This window comes from Ranitomeya imitator, chromosome 6 (genome assembly GCF_032444005.1).
Source record: "Ranitomeya imitator isolate aRanImi1 chromosome 6, aRanImi1.pri, whole genome shotgun sequence".
NCBI classification, from domain to species: Eukaryota; Metazoa; Chordata; class Amphibia; order Anura; family Dendrobatidae; genus Ranitomeya; species Ranitomeya imitator.
In genome coordinates this window covers 456,483,179-456,498,313 of record NC_091287.1, presented here as the reverse complement: position 1 = coordinate 456,498,313, position 15,135 = coordinate 456,483,179, and the positions used below count along the sequence as shown (strand labels likewise).

Below are 15,135 nucleotides of genomic sequence, written 5' to 3'. Positions count from 1 at the left end.
ACAAATTAATAAAGTAAAGAGCTAAAAATATTTATCCAAATAGACCCATCACAGTTAGTTCATACTGTACCATTAGGAAACTGGGTGTTCAATTGTTGTATCCAAAAGACTTCTCTATTGAGCAATGCTTTCCTCAAGTCTTCACACCGCTCTGGTTGGATACCATTTTTAACCCAAAGAAATGCAAGATATTTAAATTGCCATTGTGTTTTTCAAAGAAATGTTTGGTTGCACCTGAGGAATTGACAGTTTTTTGTTTAACTGTATCTGATATACATTGTGTTCTGCTATTATGGATTTTATTTTTCTTATGGTGTAACCAAAATATTTAGAATTGTACAGTGTAAAGAAAATAATATAAACAGTACATGTAGTATCACACTTAATTAGCAGAAGATGAAACTGAAAGGGAGAAGATACAGATTAGATATATAAAAAAACTTTTTGAGAGGGGGGTGACTAATGAGTGGAACAGGCTGCCAAAAGAGGTGGTGAGTTGTCCTTCAATGGAAGTCTTCAGAGGCAGGACACCATCAAGTGTTTCTCAACGCAAGCAATAAATAGCCAGGTCTTTCACCGGGAAGGAACAACCACGGGAAGGGCAGCATCCAAAAAAGGAAAACCACCTATGCCAAAACATGGTATCCATCCACAGACAGCTGTTTTGGGGTATTTGCCCCTCATCAGTGTGGAGTAGGAAACTGGCTATTAGGAACAGTGCCTGGTAAAAGGACTATAAGCATAAGGATGAATGACCTCGGGGAGATCAAAACATCCAACACCGCGGAGACACCATCACGTGTTTCTCAACGCAGTGATCCAGAAGACTGCCCCCATCCCTTATGGAAAATATGCAAATGCATGTAGAAAAGCCACGGAGACACCATCACGTGTTTCTCAACGCAAGCAATAAATAGCCAGGTCTTTCACCGGGAAGGAACAACCATGGGAAGGGCAGCATCCAAAAAAGGAAAACCACCTATGTCAAAACATGGTATCCATACACAGACAGCTGTTTCGGGGTATGTTTTGGCATAGGTGGTTTTCCTTTTTTCCTTTTGCATATTTCCCATAAGGGATGGGGCAGTCTTCTGGATCACTGCATTGAGAAACACGTGATGGTGTCTCCGCGGTGTTGGATGTTTTGATCTCCCCGTGGTCATTCATCCTTATGTTTATAGTTCAGAGGCAGGACAGACATCTGTCTGAGATGGTTTAGTGAATCCTGCATTGAGCAGGGGGTTGGACACGATGACCCTGGAGGTCCGTTCCAACTCTAACATTCTATGATTCTAATGAAGGAATTAATTTTAATTATAATACCACTATTGTCGATGAAGGAATTTCTTTTGTCAACATTAAATTTGCTACACTCTATGTATGGAACGCTGTTGTCGTTTCTGATCATTGTAGAATTTCTTCTTGAGATCATCTATAAAAATGAACTATTGTTGCTTGCAATATGAACTACAGTATATAGTGTCCTGTGTATAATGAAGTGTCCTTGAGATTTTTCTCTACATTAACCCCTTCATGACCAGGGGTATTTTCATTTTTTCATTTTCGTTTTTCGCTCCCCTCCTTCCCAGAGCCATAACTTTTTTATTTTTCCATCAATATGGCCATGTGAGGGCTTATTTTTTGTGGGATGAGCTATATTTTTGAACAACATATTTGGTTTTAGCATGTCACGTACTAGAAAACGGCAAAAAAATTCCAAGTGCGGTGAAATTGCAAAAAAAAGTGCAATCCCACACTGTTTTTTTGTTTGCCTTTTTTGCTCGGTTCACTAAATGCGAAAACTGACCTGCCATTTTGATTCTCTAGGTCATTACAAGTTCCTAGACACCAAACATGTATCGGTTATTTTTTATCTAAGTGGTGAAAAAAAATTCAAAACTTTGCTAAAAAAAAGGCGCCATTTTCTGATACCCGTAGCGTCTCCATTTTTCGTGATCTCGGGTGCAGATACGTTCTTTTGATCGCCCGTTATTGCATTTTACTGCAATGTTGTGGTCACCAAAAAAAGTAATTCGGGCGTTTCGAATTTTTTTCTCACTATGCTGTTTAGCAATCAGGTTAATCCTTTTTTTATTGATAGATCGGGCGATTCTGAACGCGGCGATACCAAATATGTGTAGGTTTTATGTTATTTTTATTGTTTTATTTTGAATGGGACGAAAGCGGGGTGATTTAAACTTTTATTTTTTTTTTATTTTTTTTTTCATATTTTTTAAGACATATTTTTTTTACTTTTTCCATTTTTCAATAGCCTCCATGGGAGGCTAGAAGCTGGCACAACTCGATGGCCACTGCTACATAGGAGCGAAGCTCAGGTCGCTCCTATGTAGTAGAATTGTTGCATTGCTATGAGCGCCGACCACAGAGTGGTGCTCACAGCAATCCAGCATCAACAACCATAGAGGTCTTCAATAGACCTCTGGTTGTCATGCCGACGCTTCGCTGACCCCCAATCACATGACAGGGTCAGCGATGCGCGCATTTCCAGCCGCATGGCTGGAAGCGCTAGTTAAATGTCCCTGTCAGCGTTTGACAGCGGCATTTAACTAGTTAATAGCGGCGGGTGAATCGCGATTCCACTCGCCGCTATTGCACACACATGTCAGCTGTACAAAACAGCTGACATGTCGCGGCTTTGAGGTGGGCCCAGCGCCGGTGCTCTGCATCAAAGCAGGGGATCTGACCTCGGACGTACTATCCCATCTGAGGTCAGAAAGGGGTTAAGGAGCAAGCAGACAATTTAAAAAAAACATTTCAGGACTATTTTATATTCCTTTCTATTTGCAGACATTGGGGAAATTTTTTAAGAAAAATAGGAACCACGTGTCAGAAATTGAGTTTAAACTTTCAGTATTTATTTTACAGCCATTTTTCATGAGTTTTCAGAGTAAATGCAACAGCATAAATTAATCTAAGATATCTATTTATTAATGTGTACAGTTTGGAAAGTGAAATTATATTTTTCTGGATTAGCTTTTATTTACAATATTCCATAACACAGTACGACAATGACACAGTAATTGATTAGATCTTAATCTTGTTTACTTTTAGGACTCGTATTTCACACGCACTTGCTTGGGCATTGTGATGCTCATGAGTATCTTTGGGATTCTAAAAGAAATTGTTCAAATCTTTCAACAGGTATGTTATGTTATGTACAGGTTGTTTTCTAAATCAGAATTGATTTCAGGTATGACATAAATTTACCTGACTTCCAGACACCCTGGTGCTATGAAGCGAAATCTAGCTAACTTCTGCGCTGTTCTCAGCTAGACTGGAGGAAATTATGTTTCAACCACCTGATCCTACAGCCAATCAGTAGCCTCAGCGGTCAAGCCATCAGTGGTTACGACATCACGGAAATGTGGACGGCGGACGGCCACAGGCAGACATGCAAACAGATTAGATAATATAATATGAATATTTACTAAGTAGCTTACAAAAAACAAAGGAAAGGATGGTAGGTAAACAGGGTATAAGCATCAAATACAATGACAGCAGTTCCTCTCAATAACACCGACTAAGAATATACAGGTACACAAACAGAATTAACAATGGTATGCAAGCAAATTACAACGCGATTCACACTTAAATCAATAAAACAACAGTATTGTGCCAGTACGTTAGTAATCGCCATCTCGGAGCAGTTTTTGAAGTGTCTCTGTCACGAATCGGTTGTCGGGCGACACGGGACAAGGGGCTCCTTCCCTGTACCTTCTGCTTGGGGGCGCCCTAGCTCGCCCTATTCCCCGGGTTGCTTCTGAAGATGAAGATGGCGGGCCCACGTACTTTGCCTTATCTCCTGTATCTGCCCTCCGTCTGTACCCTTTCCCCAACCAGGGAAGAGGGGAGTAGCAGTGCACTGCAGGACACTAACCAGACGAACAAGGCAACACGAACAAGGGCAATTAAAAATATCTGGCATACGAGTATTCATTATTATTATTTTTCCCCATCATCTTGTCGATGATGGGGAAAAATGTAGGAAGGAGAAGCAAAGGGAATTATCACACTTACTAACCCAAGCAACAGTCACTGATAAACCCACCAAACTCACTATCCACTAACTCGATTTCTCCCTGCCATGCAGCATAAGCTAGCTCTGACAATGTGTGTCAGTCAGGACCCAGATTATGTAGAGGATAGAAGTGTCTAACCATGCTCAGTTGAGATCCCAGGCTCCCAGAGCTCCCAACATGGCCGATTAACCTCTGTACTGCCAAGAGAAATTTACACTGTTTAAAAGAAGGTGAAGTACTTATTTTCAACACAAGAGTAGGCGCAATCTGAGATTGTGGTCTTCTGGCTCCTCTCTGTCGCAGTAATCCCGTGACAGTCTTTTACAGAAGAGTCCTTTTCTCTTAACTGGACCTCTATAAGGCTATTTATATATGTGCATATATATTCAGATGTAAGACGGTACTGGTACATCCTGTGACTGAAGTAGAAGGTTCCTTTCTTGGCTCGGTACTGAATTATCAGAAATGGCACCTTAAAGGGAACCTGTCACCCCGTTTTTTGAGATTGAGATATAAATACTGTTAAATAGGGCCTGCGCTGTGTGTTACTATAGTGTATGTAGTGTACCCCGATTCCCCACCTATGCTGAGAAATAACTTACCAAAGTCGCCGTTTTCGCCTGTCAATCAGGCTGGTCAGGTCGGGAGGGCGTGTTCACAGCGCTGGTTCTTCCTCAGCTTTACGTTGGTGGCGTAGTGGTGTGCGCCTGTTGAAGTGACTAATCCACTGTGGGCACGTGAACAAGCAGCGCGCAATCTGCGCTGTCATCCCTTTCGTCGGTGGGGGCGGCCATCTTCCTGGGGCCACGCATGCGCAGATCGAGTGCTCTGCTGCACGGGGCTTCAGGAAAATGGCCGCGGGATGCCGCGCGTGCGCATTAGAGATCGCGGCGGCCATTTTCCCAAAGCCGAGATGCAAACTCCGCTTTGGGAAAATGGCCGCCGCGATCTCTAATGCGCACGCGCGGCATCCCGCGGCCATTTTCCTGAAGCCCCGTGCAGCAGAGCACTCGATCTGCGCACGCGTGGCCCCAGGAAGATGGCCGCCCCCACCGACGAAAGGGATGACAGCGCAGATCGCGCGCTGCTTGTTCACGTGCCCACAGTGGATTAGTCACTTCAACAGGCGCACACCACTACGCCACCAACGTAAAGCTGAGGAAGAACCAGCGCTGTGAACACGCCCTCCCGACCTGACCAGCCTGATTGACAGGCGAAAACGGCGACTTTGGTAAGTTATTTCTCAGCATAGGTGGGGAATCGGGGTACACTACATACACTATAGTAACACACAGCGCAGGCCCTATTTAACAGTATTTATATCTCAATCTCAAAAAACGGGGTGACAGGTTCCCTTTAAAGCTATTAGGGAATGCCAATCTCTTCAACACAGGGTTTCCCTAAATCTTTAGAGATAAGGCCTCACATGGCCTAGCCCAAGATGCTGTGTGCTTGGTTGTCCTCACCAAGTCAGCTCATGTAAATCCGAACAACGCATCCCAGAGTCACCAACAACAGATCAAAAATTGCACCACCCTATCCAGACTTTCTCCAAGCATCAGCAGCTTCACCTTCAACCGGACTCTCCCTCAACTCCACCTAACCGCGCACCAACTCTCAAAACCCCCACGCTCCAACTCCAGCCGCTCACTGCTGCTCTCTCTAAAGGCCAGATCATACAGTATATTACATCACAAATCTCCAACAATACAGTAAACTGTGACTAACACTTACATTATCACTTCTGGAGAGAGCAAATCCTTTTTTCCCCTACTTTAGGCTTCTCTCAGATTGAGCACCATAATCTTGGTGACAGATGCTTTTTAACCTAGGTCACTCCCATAACACCAGTAATATAAGATCAAAGACCTAAAGATGCAAAAGAACAACATTTCTTAGTAAACAATGTCCCCTAAATCTCTCATTTTCATGTCAAATATATAAACTAGATTTGTTTTCCATCATTCTTCTGTAGACCATAAATACATAATATAGTTTCTGATAACTTCTTTTAGCCAGGACTAGGAAAAAAAGATAAAAAAGAAAGGTAGTCTTTTTTATTTACTATTCTTTTCTTCATGAACACTTTTAACTTTGCCCAAAAAAAAGTTTAACAAATGACACCAAACATCCATTTATGAACCTGGTGACAAAGTGTATTCACAGACACAGTTTTTTAATGTATTTTATGCAATCTTAAAGCCAAATACAGGAAGGAATACAGAACAGAGGATACTAGTGATAAGCGAGCGCGCTCATCACTACTCGTGACTTGCTCGAGCACCAGTGTGCTCGGGATGCTCGTTACTCAGCGAATATTTTTTGAATGCACGAGTCCCCGTTCCACATGTTTGGTGCTTTTTAGACAGCCAATAAAGATGTGGGGATTGCTTGCCAGTTACTATAATGCCATAGTTATCTTGGTTGTGGAATTGCTGTGATTGGCTGGTCTCGTAGCGTCATCAGGTTAATTTAAGAGCCGTGACGATATGCTCGTCACACTGTACCCTGCAAACAGGCAAAGTAGGGAGTGGTGCTGGTGAAAGAGAGACAGACTTATAGGGAATTCAACCACATTTATATATTTCTTTCAACTATAATACATAATTTCTATTTTTACATAATACCTGAAAACTGCTAGCAAGTAAAAATGTTTAGAAGAAAAAACACCACTAAAATATGTATTGTGGGTTTATACTTTTAGACTTGGGTATACACTGATAAATAGAACTTGAGTAATCAGTTTAAGCATTTATTTTTTTATTATCTGAAGTGTTATAATTATTTACGTTGTATATGTTTTTACATCTTAGAAACTCAAGTATCTAATGGACAGCAGTAATATTATAGACTGGGCAATCCATGTTACCGCCATCCTTTTTGCATCATCTGTCTGCACGAATCCTCTTTACGTAGAAGGTTGGAAATGGCAATGTGCAGCAATGGCTGTGTTCACATCGTGGGTCAACTTTTTGATTTATCTTCAGAGGTAATAAGACATAATAGTTCATACATGTAATAGATTTTATCATAGTATCTGCCTAATCATGGTTAAGTGTCAAGCAATGTAGGGATACAGGGGAACGATAGCATCCAGTTGCCAATTATTATACTTTTATAGGAGATATAAAAGAGAAATGGCACAGTGCTCTCACATGGTATACATTTATTAAACTAGACATGTCAGGAGAACAGATGGGTCAATTGAGCATTATTTGCATAAAACTGAAAAATTAGACTACGAATTTAATCCAAAATTCTTCAATAAACATTTTTTTGCCCCATCTGATAGGACAATGTCACCAATGTTTGGATTTTTTGCTCTCAGAGTCTCTTTATTCTGCCACGTTCATACATTCAGTATTTGGTCATTATTTAACATCAGTATTTGTAGCCAAAACCAAGAGAGGGTGAGAAATACAGAAGTGGTGACATGTTTCTATTATACTTTTCCTTGGATTGTGAGCCAAAACCAGGAGTTTAACAAATACTGTTGTAAAATACTGACCAAATACTGAACATTTGAATATGGCCTAAGGGTATGTGCACACGTCAGGATTTTTTCCTGACAAAATCCTGAGAATTCTGCCAGAAATCCGCGTGCTTTTTTCGCGCGGATTTCTCGTGGAATTTGCGCGGTTTTTGCGCGGATTTTTTGCGTTTTTTTTTTTTTCCGGAATGACCTTTTTGATAGGAAATCCGCAAAAAATCCGGAAAAAGATAGAGCATGTCCGGATTTTTTGCGGTATGCGTTTTTTTTGCGGAAAAAAACGCTAACATCTGCACAAAAAATGCGGAATGCATTCTAAAAGATAGGATGCATAATGTTAGCGGTTTTTTTACCGGATTTAGAGTGTTTTTATAGCGAAATTCCGCAAAAAAAAACGCTAAAAATCCGGACGTGTGCACATACCCTAAATGTTCTGCCTGATTCCAGAGACTGTGTTCCATAACACCCAGGACAAGCAAAGCTGTGACTTGTTTAGGATTTTATCCAGCCATAGAATCTTTCCCTTTATTATCTAACTTAAAAGTATAACAATAGAGCGCTATCCTTCCTTGCCAGGATGAAGGCTACTTCATATCCAAATATGTAAACCAAAGCGAAAGAAATAGCACCAAAGAACCAAATAATATAAAAATATAAATTTTATTACATCCAAAAAACATAACCATAGTTAAAAATAGAGAAGTACAGGGAAATAACAAGGAGTCTCACCAAAAAAGATGGCAGAGTGGTCCCAGACAGGCAAACATGCAATTACAAATAAGCAGTAATCAGCCCGCTGGTGCTAAAGTGCATAATCTGCAGGAGGATATCAATGGGAGCATACCCATATATACTGTATATAGTGCATCATTAAGTAAGAAGTATATCAGGTGCCAAGAAGCCTCATGCAGAGAAAAGTGTAATAGGCACACAGACCATAGTGGCGCATAAACAGTAGCTGTAGCTCACAATTACTTAGTATATACAATCATAATTAAAAAATGCAAATCGATGCCAATTAAAAAGCATGAGAAACGAGATCAGAGGAATGAGGCAAAACTTAGTGTCTCGTTGAGACCATGGGGTTGCATCGTCTGAAGTTTCCAAATCCAACGTGATTCCTTCCGCGCCAAAAGGCGACTCAAATTGCCACCCCGTAGATTAACAAGCAAGCGTTCTATCCCTTTGATCCTGAATCCAGAAGGATCACAAGAGTGATGTAACTTAAAATGTCTGGGAATGGTTTTGAGGCTATCCACATTATCTTCTTTCGCCGCCGCCAAAATGTCCCGAACATTTTCACGTGCCCTAATTTTCAGGGCACGTGTTGTAAGCCCAATATAAATCTTATTGCAAGGGCATGTCCCATGATACACCACCATGGTGGTCAGGCAGTTAATTGTTTGAGTAATAGAAAACTCACGACCATCCGATGAAAGAAAATGGGTTGCATGCTCGATATTTGGGCAAGCTATGCAACTGCCACAAGGTTTGCAGCCCCACCGAGGGCGATCAGTCCTTGATCCATTTGAAAAAATTGGACGGGGGTTAACAGGTCACAAGTAACTCCTCACTAAATGATTACCTAAGTTCTTAGATCTGCGGGCCATTACAGAAGGGTAAGAAGGCAAATATTGCTTCAAAACAGGGTCAGCAAGCAATATCGGCCAACGCTTAGCCAAAATGTCCGACATCTCCGTCCACCTAGAATGATATTGACTGACCAATCTAACCTGATTAGTAGCTTTGGTTTGCTTAGATGAAAAGAGAAATTGATGACGATCAGAATGTATACACATTGTGGAAGCTAGTGACTTAGCGGTGGGCAAAATGGTATCAAGTGCGGTCAGTCAGGGACACAGAAGTTTGGTCCAACCAAGGCTTCTCCATTATTAGTGTACAAAATAAATATACATCCTTTATGTCCAGGCACAAAACACAAATTAACTAGGCATCAACTTCCCTGACTGTGCATGTGGACCACTAACACCGCTTGAAAAAATAAGAAAAATAATGTGTTACCTCTAATTTGAGCAACCTTCCCTGTGGCCACTCACTCTTCAGCTTTGTGGCAATCCTTGACCACTATCTTGTTACTATCTCAAGGCATATAGAGCGAGAGGTACTGACTGTATATAGGGAAAACAGTTTAGTATATACACCTTTAAAATATTTATTCTTTTTATTAGAAAATGGTAGCATTTCATTTCAATTGATGAGTTGGATGTGGTAATAAATAATACATTCAGCTAAAGAATTACATGAAAGTTCAGTATTTCAAAAGTATGCCAGGTCAATGAATTTTGAGTTGGTTACAATGCACCCTAGAAGTAGATATAAAAACAATATTAAAAACATAGATGAACCTGGAGAGCCAATGTACATTCCTATAAATATATTACTTACAGTGCCTTGCGAAAGTATTCGGCTCCCTGGAACTTTTCAACCTTTTCCCACATATCATGCTTCAAACATAAAGATACCAAATGTAAATTTTGGGTGAAGAATCAACAACAACACAACACAATTGTGAAGTTGAACGAAATTTATTGGTTATTTTAAATTTTTGTGGAAATTCAAAAGCTGAAAAGTGGGGCGTAACGTAGTTTGTAATGTAATTTTATAATGCACTTTCTTGAACATTGCCATTCAAATAACAAAAAGATAATGACAGTAATGGTAACTAACAATGTCATGTATTAAAAATCATTGTAGGTTTGAAACATGTGGAATTTATATAGTGATGTTTTGGGAGATCCTGAGAACACTTGTGCGAATTATACTCATCTTCTTCTTCCTGATTTTGGGATTTGGATTAAGCTTCTATGTAGTGCTGTCTCCACAGGTATGTTTGATTTTTAAGTTTGTTCTTAGATTTTTTTAGCAGACTAAGGGCAAATGCAGAGAACCTTTATTTCGGTCCTAGTGTAATCCGACCAATGTTAAGGTACCGTTACACTAAACGATTTACCAACGATCGCGACCAGCGATACGACCTGGCCATGATCGTTGGTAAGTCGTTGTATGGTCGCTGGAGAGATGTCACACAGACAGCTCTCCAGCGACCAACGATGCCGAAGTCCCCGGGTAACCAGGGAAAACATCGGGTTACTAAGCGCAGGGCCGCGCTTAGTAACCCGATATTTACCCTGGTTATCATTGTAAATGTAAAAAAAAAAAAACACTACATACTCATATTCCGGTGTCTGTCATGTCCCTCGCCATCAGCTTCCCGCACTGACTGTGAGCGCCGGCCGTAAAGCAGAGCACAGCGGTGACGTCACCACTGTGCTTTATGGCCGGCGCTCACAGTCAGTGCGGGAAGCTGACAACGAGGAATGTGACAGACACCGGAATGTGAGTATTTGAGCCTCCAATTTTTAGACAAAATACTTCTGATTGATTATGAGGTACTGTAGCTAAAGAGAATCTATCATGTGATTTATGGTGCCCAAATTGTGCGCAGCACAAATTGCAGTCGGTCTGTACAATTGCAGCAATATAATTCTGTTCAAAGAAAATATTCTTTGACATTCTAGCCAGGTGCCATAGCTGGAGACAAGACTGGTCTGGCTCCACCCCAGCCGACTCTTCCCAGTGCTGCTGCAGCTGATCGGCAGGTCCCTCCGTCGTGTGTCTTTTGGGAAAAACCTGTCAATCACTTGTTGTGGTGCTTTGAAAAGCCAGAAAGGGGGCAGCACCTGGACTAGTTTGGTCTCTAGCAATGAAACTGTTCTGGATTTTCGAAGTAAGTTTTCTCTGAATTGCTGGAATATTTCAGAGAAAAAAATATCCAGCTGCAATTGTGAAGTCAGGCTGCGATTTATACTTCCCATGGTTTTGGCAGCATGAATTGCCTGACATGTTCCCTCTAAACTAGGAGCCAATTTGATCTTTCTTGGTGTACAAATTATAAGACATTTCATAGTGCCGACTAGATAGTTGAGCTGGCTTCTGCCCAACCTGGGCTTTAATGCTAGGCATTGCCATGCTATAATGTCTAGGATTCAAGTAGAATATGCACAATGTTTTCAGTAGTCATAGAAGCATAGATAGACCGTTCTTTCGATAATTTTTTATCCTACATTAAGTATTCATTGCTTAAGTTTCCTTTATTTTTCTACCTACTTAGGCGGTTCTACCTATTTATCAGTTCTCAGTCATTATAGCAGTATCTTTATATAATATTATTTTGCGACGTAACTGTATGATGTGATTTTAATTAACCTTTTTTTTTGTTTGTTTCTTTTATAGACGGCATTCAAGACTCCAATTCTTTCTCTAATGCAGACCTTTACCATGATGCTCGGAGACATCAACTACCACGATAGTTTTCTGGAACCACTTCTTGAAGATCGCATTGAATATCCAATTATAACATTTATTCATCTGATTGTGTTCACTTTATTAATCCCAATCCTTCTGATGAATTTACTTGTGAGTTATACTTCATATAGTGCCGAAAAAATTGTTGATGGTAATTCATCAGTTTGTTTCTAGCAAAATAGAACTGATCAAAGCAGGGATATAGTGTGAGCACGTGTGTATGTGTGTGCGTGTGTTTGTGTGTTTATGTATGGGTCCATGTGTGTTTGTGTGTGGATTTGTGTGCATCTCCTTGGTTTGTATTATCTGTTTGTTTTTTGTATGTTTTTTTCTTTTCTGATACTTAAAGATATATGCTCAACAAATTATGAGACTTTATGTTCGTCCCAAGAAATCCAGCTAAATAATTTCTTTAGTAAGAAAATATTGAAAATCATTGTGATAGCAAAATACACAAATGTAAAAAATATTCTACAAGAATAAATGTAAAAAGTTATATATAAAGAATGAAGCAAGCATAAATATTAGTAGAGATATAAATCAGGACCTGTGCGTTTGATGTCTTGTATGACTTGAAAACATTTTGTATGGAACAACGTATATTCACCCAAAATGTATAGTATATGTCCACCAAACATACACAAATGATCTCGGGCCACCAATTTTGTCTGATTCCTCCAGTCACATTCGTTCTTGCTGCTGCAACAAATTTATTGTGCACATGGATGTTTGTCACCCATGTGTAGAACCTCATTGGAGATCATTTAAAACTAACATTAACGCCTTCCTGACCTTTGACGCCACATAGGCCTCATGAAAGTCAGTGCCAATCCGACCTGTGACGCCTATGTGGCGTCATGGAGGTATCGCGTCCCTGCAGATCGGGTGAAAGGGTTAACCCCAATTTCACCCGATCTGCAGGGACAGGGGGAGTGGTACTTCAGCCCAGGGGGCTTCACCCCCCCCCCCCCCCGTGGCTATGATCGCTCTGATTGGCTATTGAAAGTGAAACTGCCAATCAGAGCGATTTGTAATATTTCACCTATAAAAACTGGAGAAATATTGCAATCCAGCCATGACCGATGCTGCAATATCATCGGCCATGGCTGGAAACCGTGATGTGCACCCCCCCACCGCCACGATCTCCTCCCCAGTTCTCCGGTCCTGTGCTCCGCTCCCCTCCGTCGTCATGTCTGCTCCTCCATCCTCCTGCCCGCTCCCCCGTGCTCCGATGCCACCCCCGTCCTCCGATCCCCCCCGTCCACCGATCTCCCCCCCTCATACTTACCAAGCCTCCCGCTGTCCATCCATCTTCTCCATGAGTGCCGCCATCTTCCAAAATGGCGGGCGCATGCGCAGTGCACCCGCCGAATCTGCCGGCCGGCAGATTCTTTCCAGGTATATTTTGATCACTGTGATATAACCTATCACAGTGATCAAAATAAAAAAAATAGTAAATGACCCCCCCTTTATTACCCCCATAGGTAGGGACAATAATAAAATAAAGAAAAAAAAAAAAAAATATATATATATATATTTCCACTAGGGTTAGGGTTAGAACTTGGGTTAGGGTTAGGGCTAGTGTTAGGGTTAGGGCTAGGGTTAGGGTTACGGTATGTGCACAGGGTGCAGATTTGGCTGCGATTCCGCAACGGATTGGCCGTGGATCCGCAGCGGATTGGCCGCTGCAAATTCGTAGCAGTTTTCCATCAGGTTTACAGTACCATGTAAACCTATGGAAAACCAAATCCACTGTGCCCATGGTGCTGAAAATACCGTGCGGAAATGCTGCGTTGTATTTTCCGCAGCATGTCAATTTTGTGCGGATTCCGCAGCGTTTTACACCTGTTCCTCAATAGGAATCCGCATGTGAAATCCGCACATAAAAACACTGGAAATCCGCTGTAAATCCGCAGGAAAAACGCAGTGCCTTTTACCTGCGGATTTTTCAAAAATCGTGTGAAAAATTCTCACATGAATCCGCAATGTGGGCACATAGGCTTAGGGTTAGGGTTGGAATTAGAGTTAAGGTTGGAATTAGGGCTAGGGTTGGAAATAGGGTTAAGCTTAGGCTTGTGGTTAGGGTTATGGTTAGGCGTGTGTTGGGGTTAGGCCGGCGTCACACTAGCGAGTTTTACGGACGTATGAGCGCATAAAATACGTCCGTAAAACATGCATTACACACGGCCCAATGATTCTCAATGGGTCATGTCCTATCAGCCGTATATTACGCATCAGTATGATACGGCTTTTTACGGCCGTAGAAAATCACAGCATGCTGCGTTTGTCACCGTATTGCGCAAACAATACGCCAATGAAAGTCTATGGGGGTGAGAAAAATGTGGATTACACACGGACCAGCAGTGTGACTTGCGAGAAATACGCAGCGGTGTTAGAGAGAAAAGCCGGCAATTCAGTGCGGTGAACAGTAAAATCACACTGACAGCTTACAATAGAATAGGTAGAATAAATGTGTACACATAGAATAGGTATATATATATATATATATACAGTGGGGCAAAAAAGTATTTAGTCAGTCAGCAATAGTGCAAGTTCCACCACTTAAAAAGATGAGAGGCGTCTGTAATTTACATCATAGGTAGACCTCAACTATGGGAGACAAACTGAGAAAAAAAAATCCAGAAAATCACATTGTCTGTTTTTTTAACATTTTATTTGCATATTATGGTGGAAAATAAGTATTTGGTCAGAAACAAACAATCAAGATTTCTGGCTCTCACAGACCTGTAACTTCTTCTTTAAGAGTCTCCTCTTTCCTCCACTCATTACCTGTAGTAATGGCACCTGTTTAAACTTGTTATCAGTATAAAAAGACACCTGTGCACACCCTCAAACAGTCTGACTCCAAACTCCACTATGGTGAAGACCAAAGAGCTGTCAAAGGACACCAGAAACAAAATTGTAGCCCTGCACCAGGCTGGGAAGACTGAATCTGCAATAGCCAACCAGCTTGGAGTGAAGAAATCAACAGTGGGAGCAATAATTAGAAAATGGAAGACATACAAGACCACTGATAATCTCCCTCGATCTGGGGCTCCACGCAAAATCCCACCCCGTGGGGTCAGAATGATCACAAGAACGGTGAGCAAAAATCCCAGAACCACGCGGGGGGGACGTAGTGAATGAACTGCAGAGAGCTGGGACCAATGTAAAAAGGCCTACTATAAGTAACACACTATGCCACCATGGACTCAGATCCTGCAGTGCCAGACGTGTCCCACTGCTTAAGCCAGTACATGTCCGGGCCCGTCTGAAGTT

At 41.5% G+C, this 15,135-nt stretch overlaps 1 protein-coding gene across 3 annotated transcripts in view; it reads left to right on the top strand.

Moving 5' to 3' along the window:
- The window catches only part of TRPA1 (transient receptor potential cation channel subfamily A member 1), a 248,856-nt gene that overhangs the window by 211,060 nt on the left and 22,661 nt on the right, over positions 1-15,135 (top strand). For all 3 annotated transcript variants that reach the window (XM_069731474.1, XM_069731475.1, XM_069731473.1), the window contains 4 exons: positions 3,073-3,162; positions 6,854-7,029; positions 10,246-10,375; positions 11,785-11,967. In XM_069731474.1, coding sequence (XP_069587575.1) covers positions 3,073-3,162; positions 6,854-7,029; positions 10,246-10,375; positions 11,785-11,967 — 579 coding nt within the window. The remainder of the gene's footprint in view (positions 1-3,072; positions 3,163-6,853; positions 7,030-10,245; positions 10,376-11,784; positions 11,968-15,135) is intronic.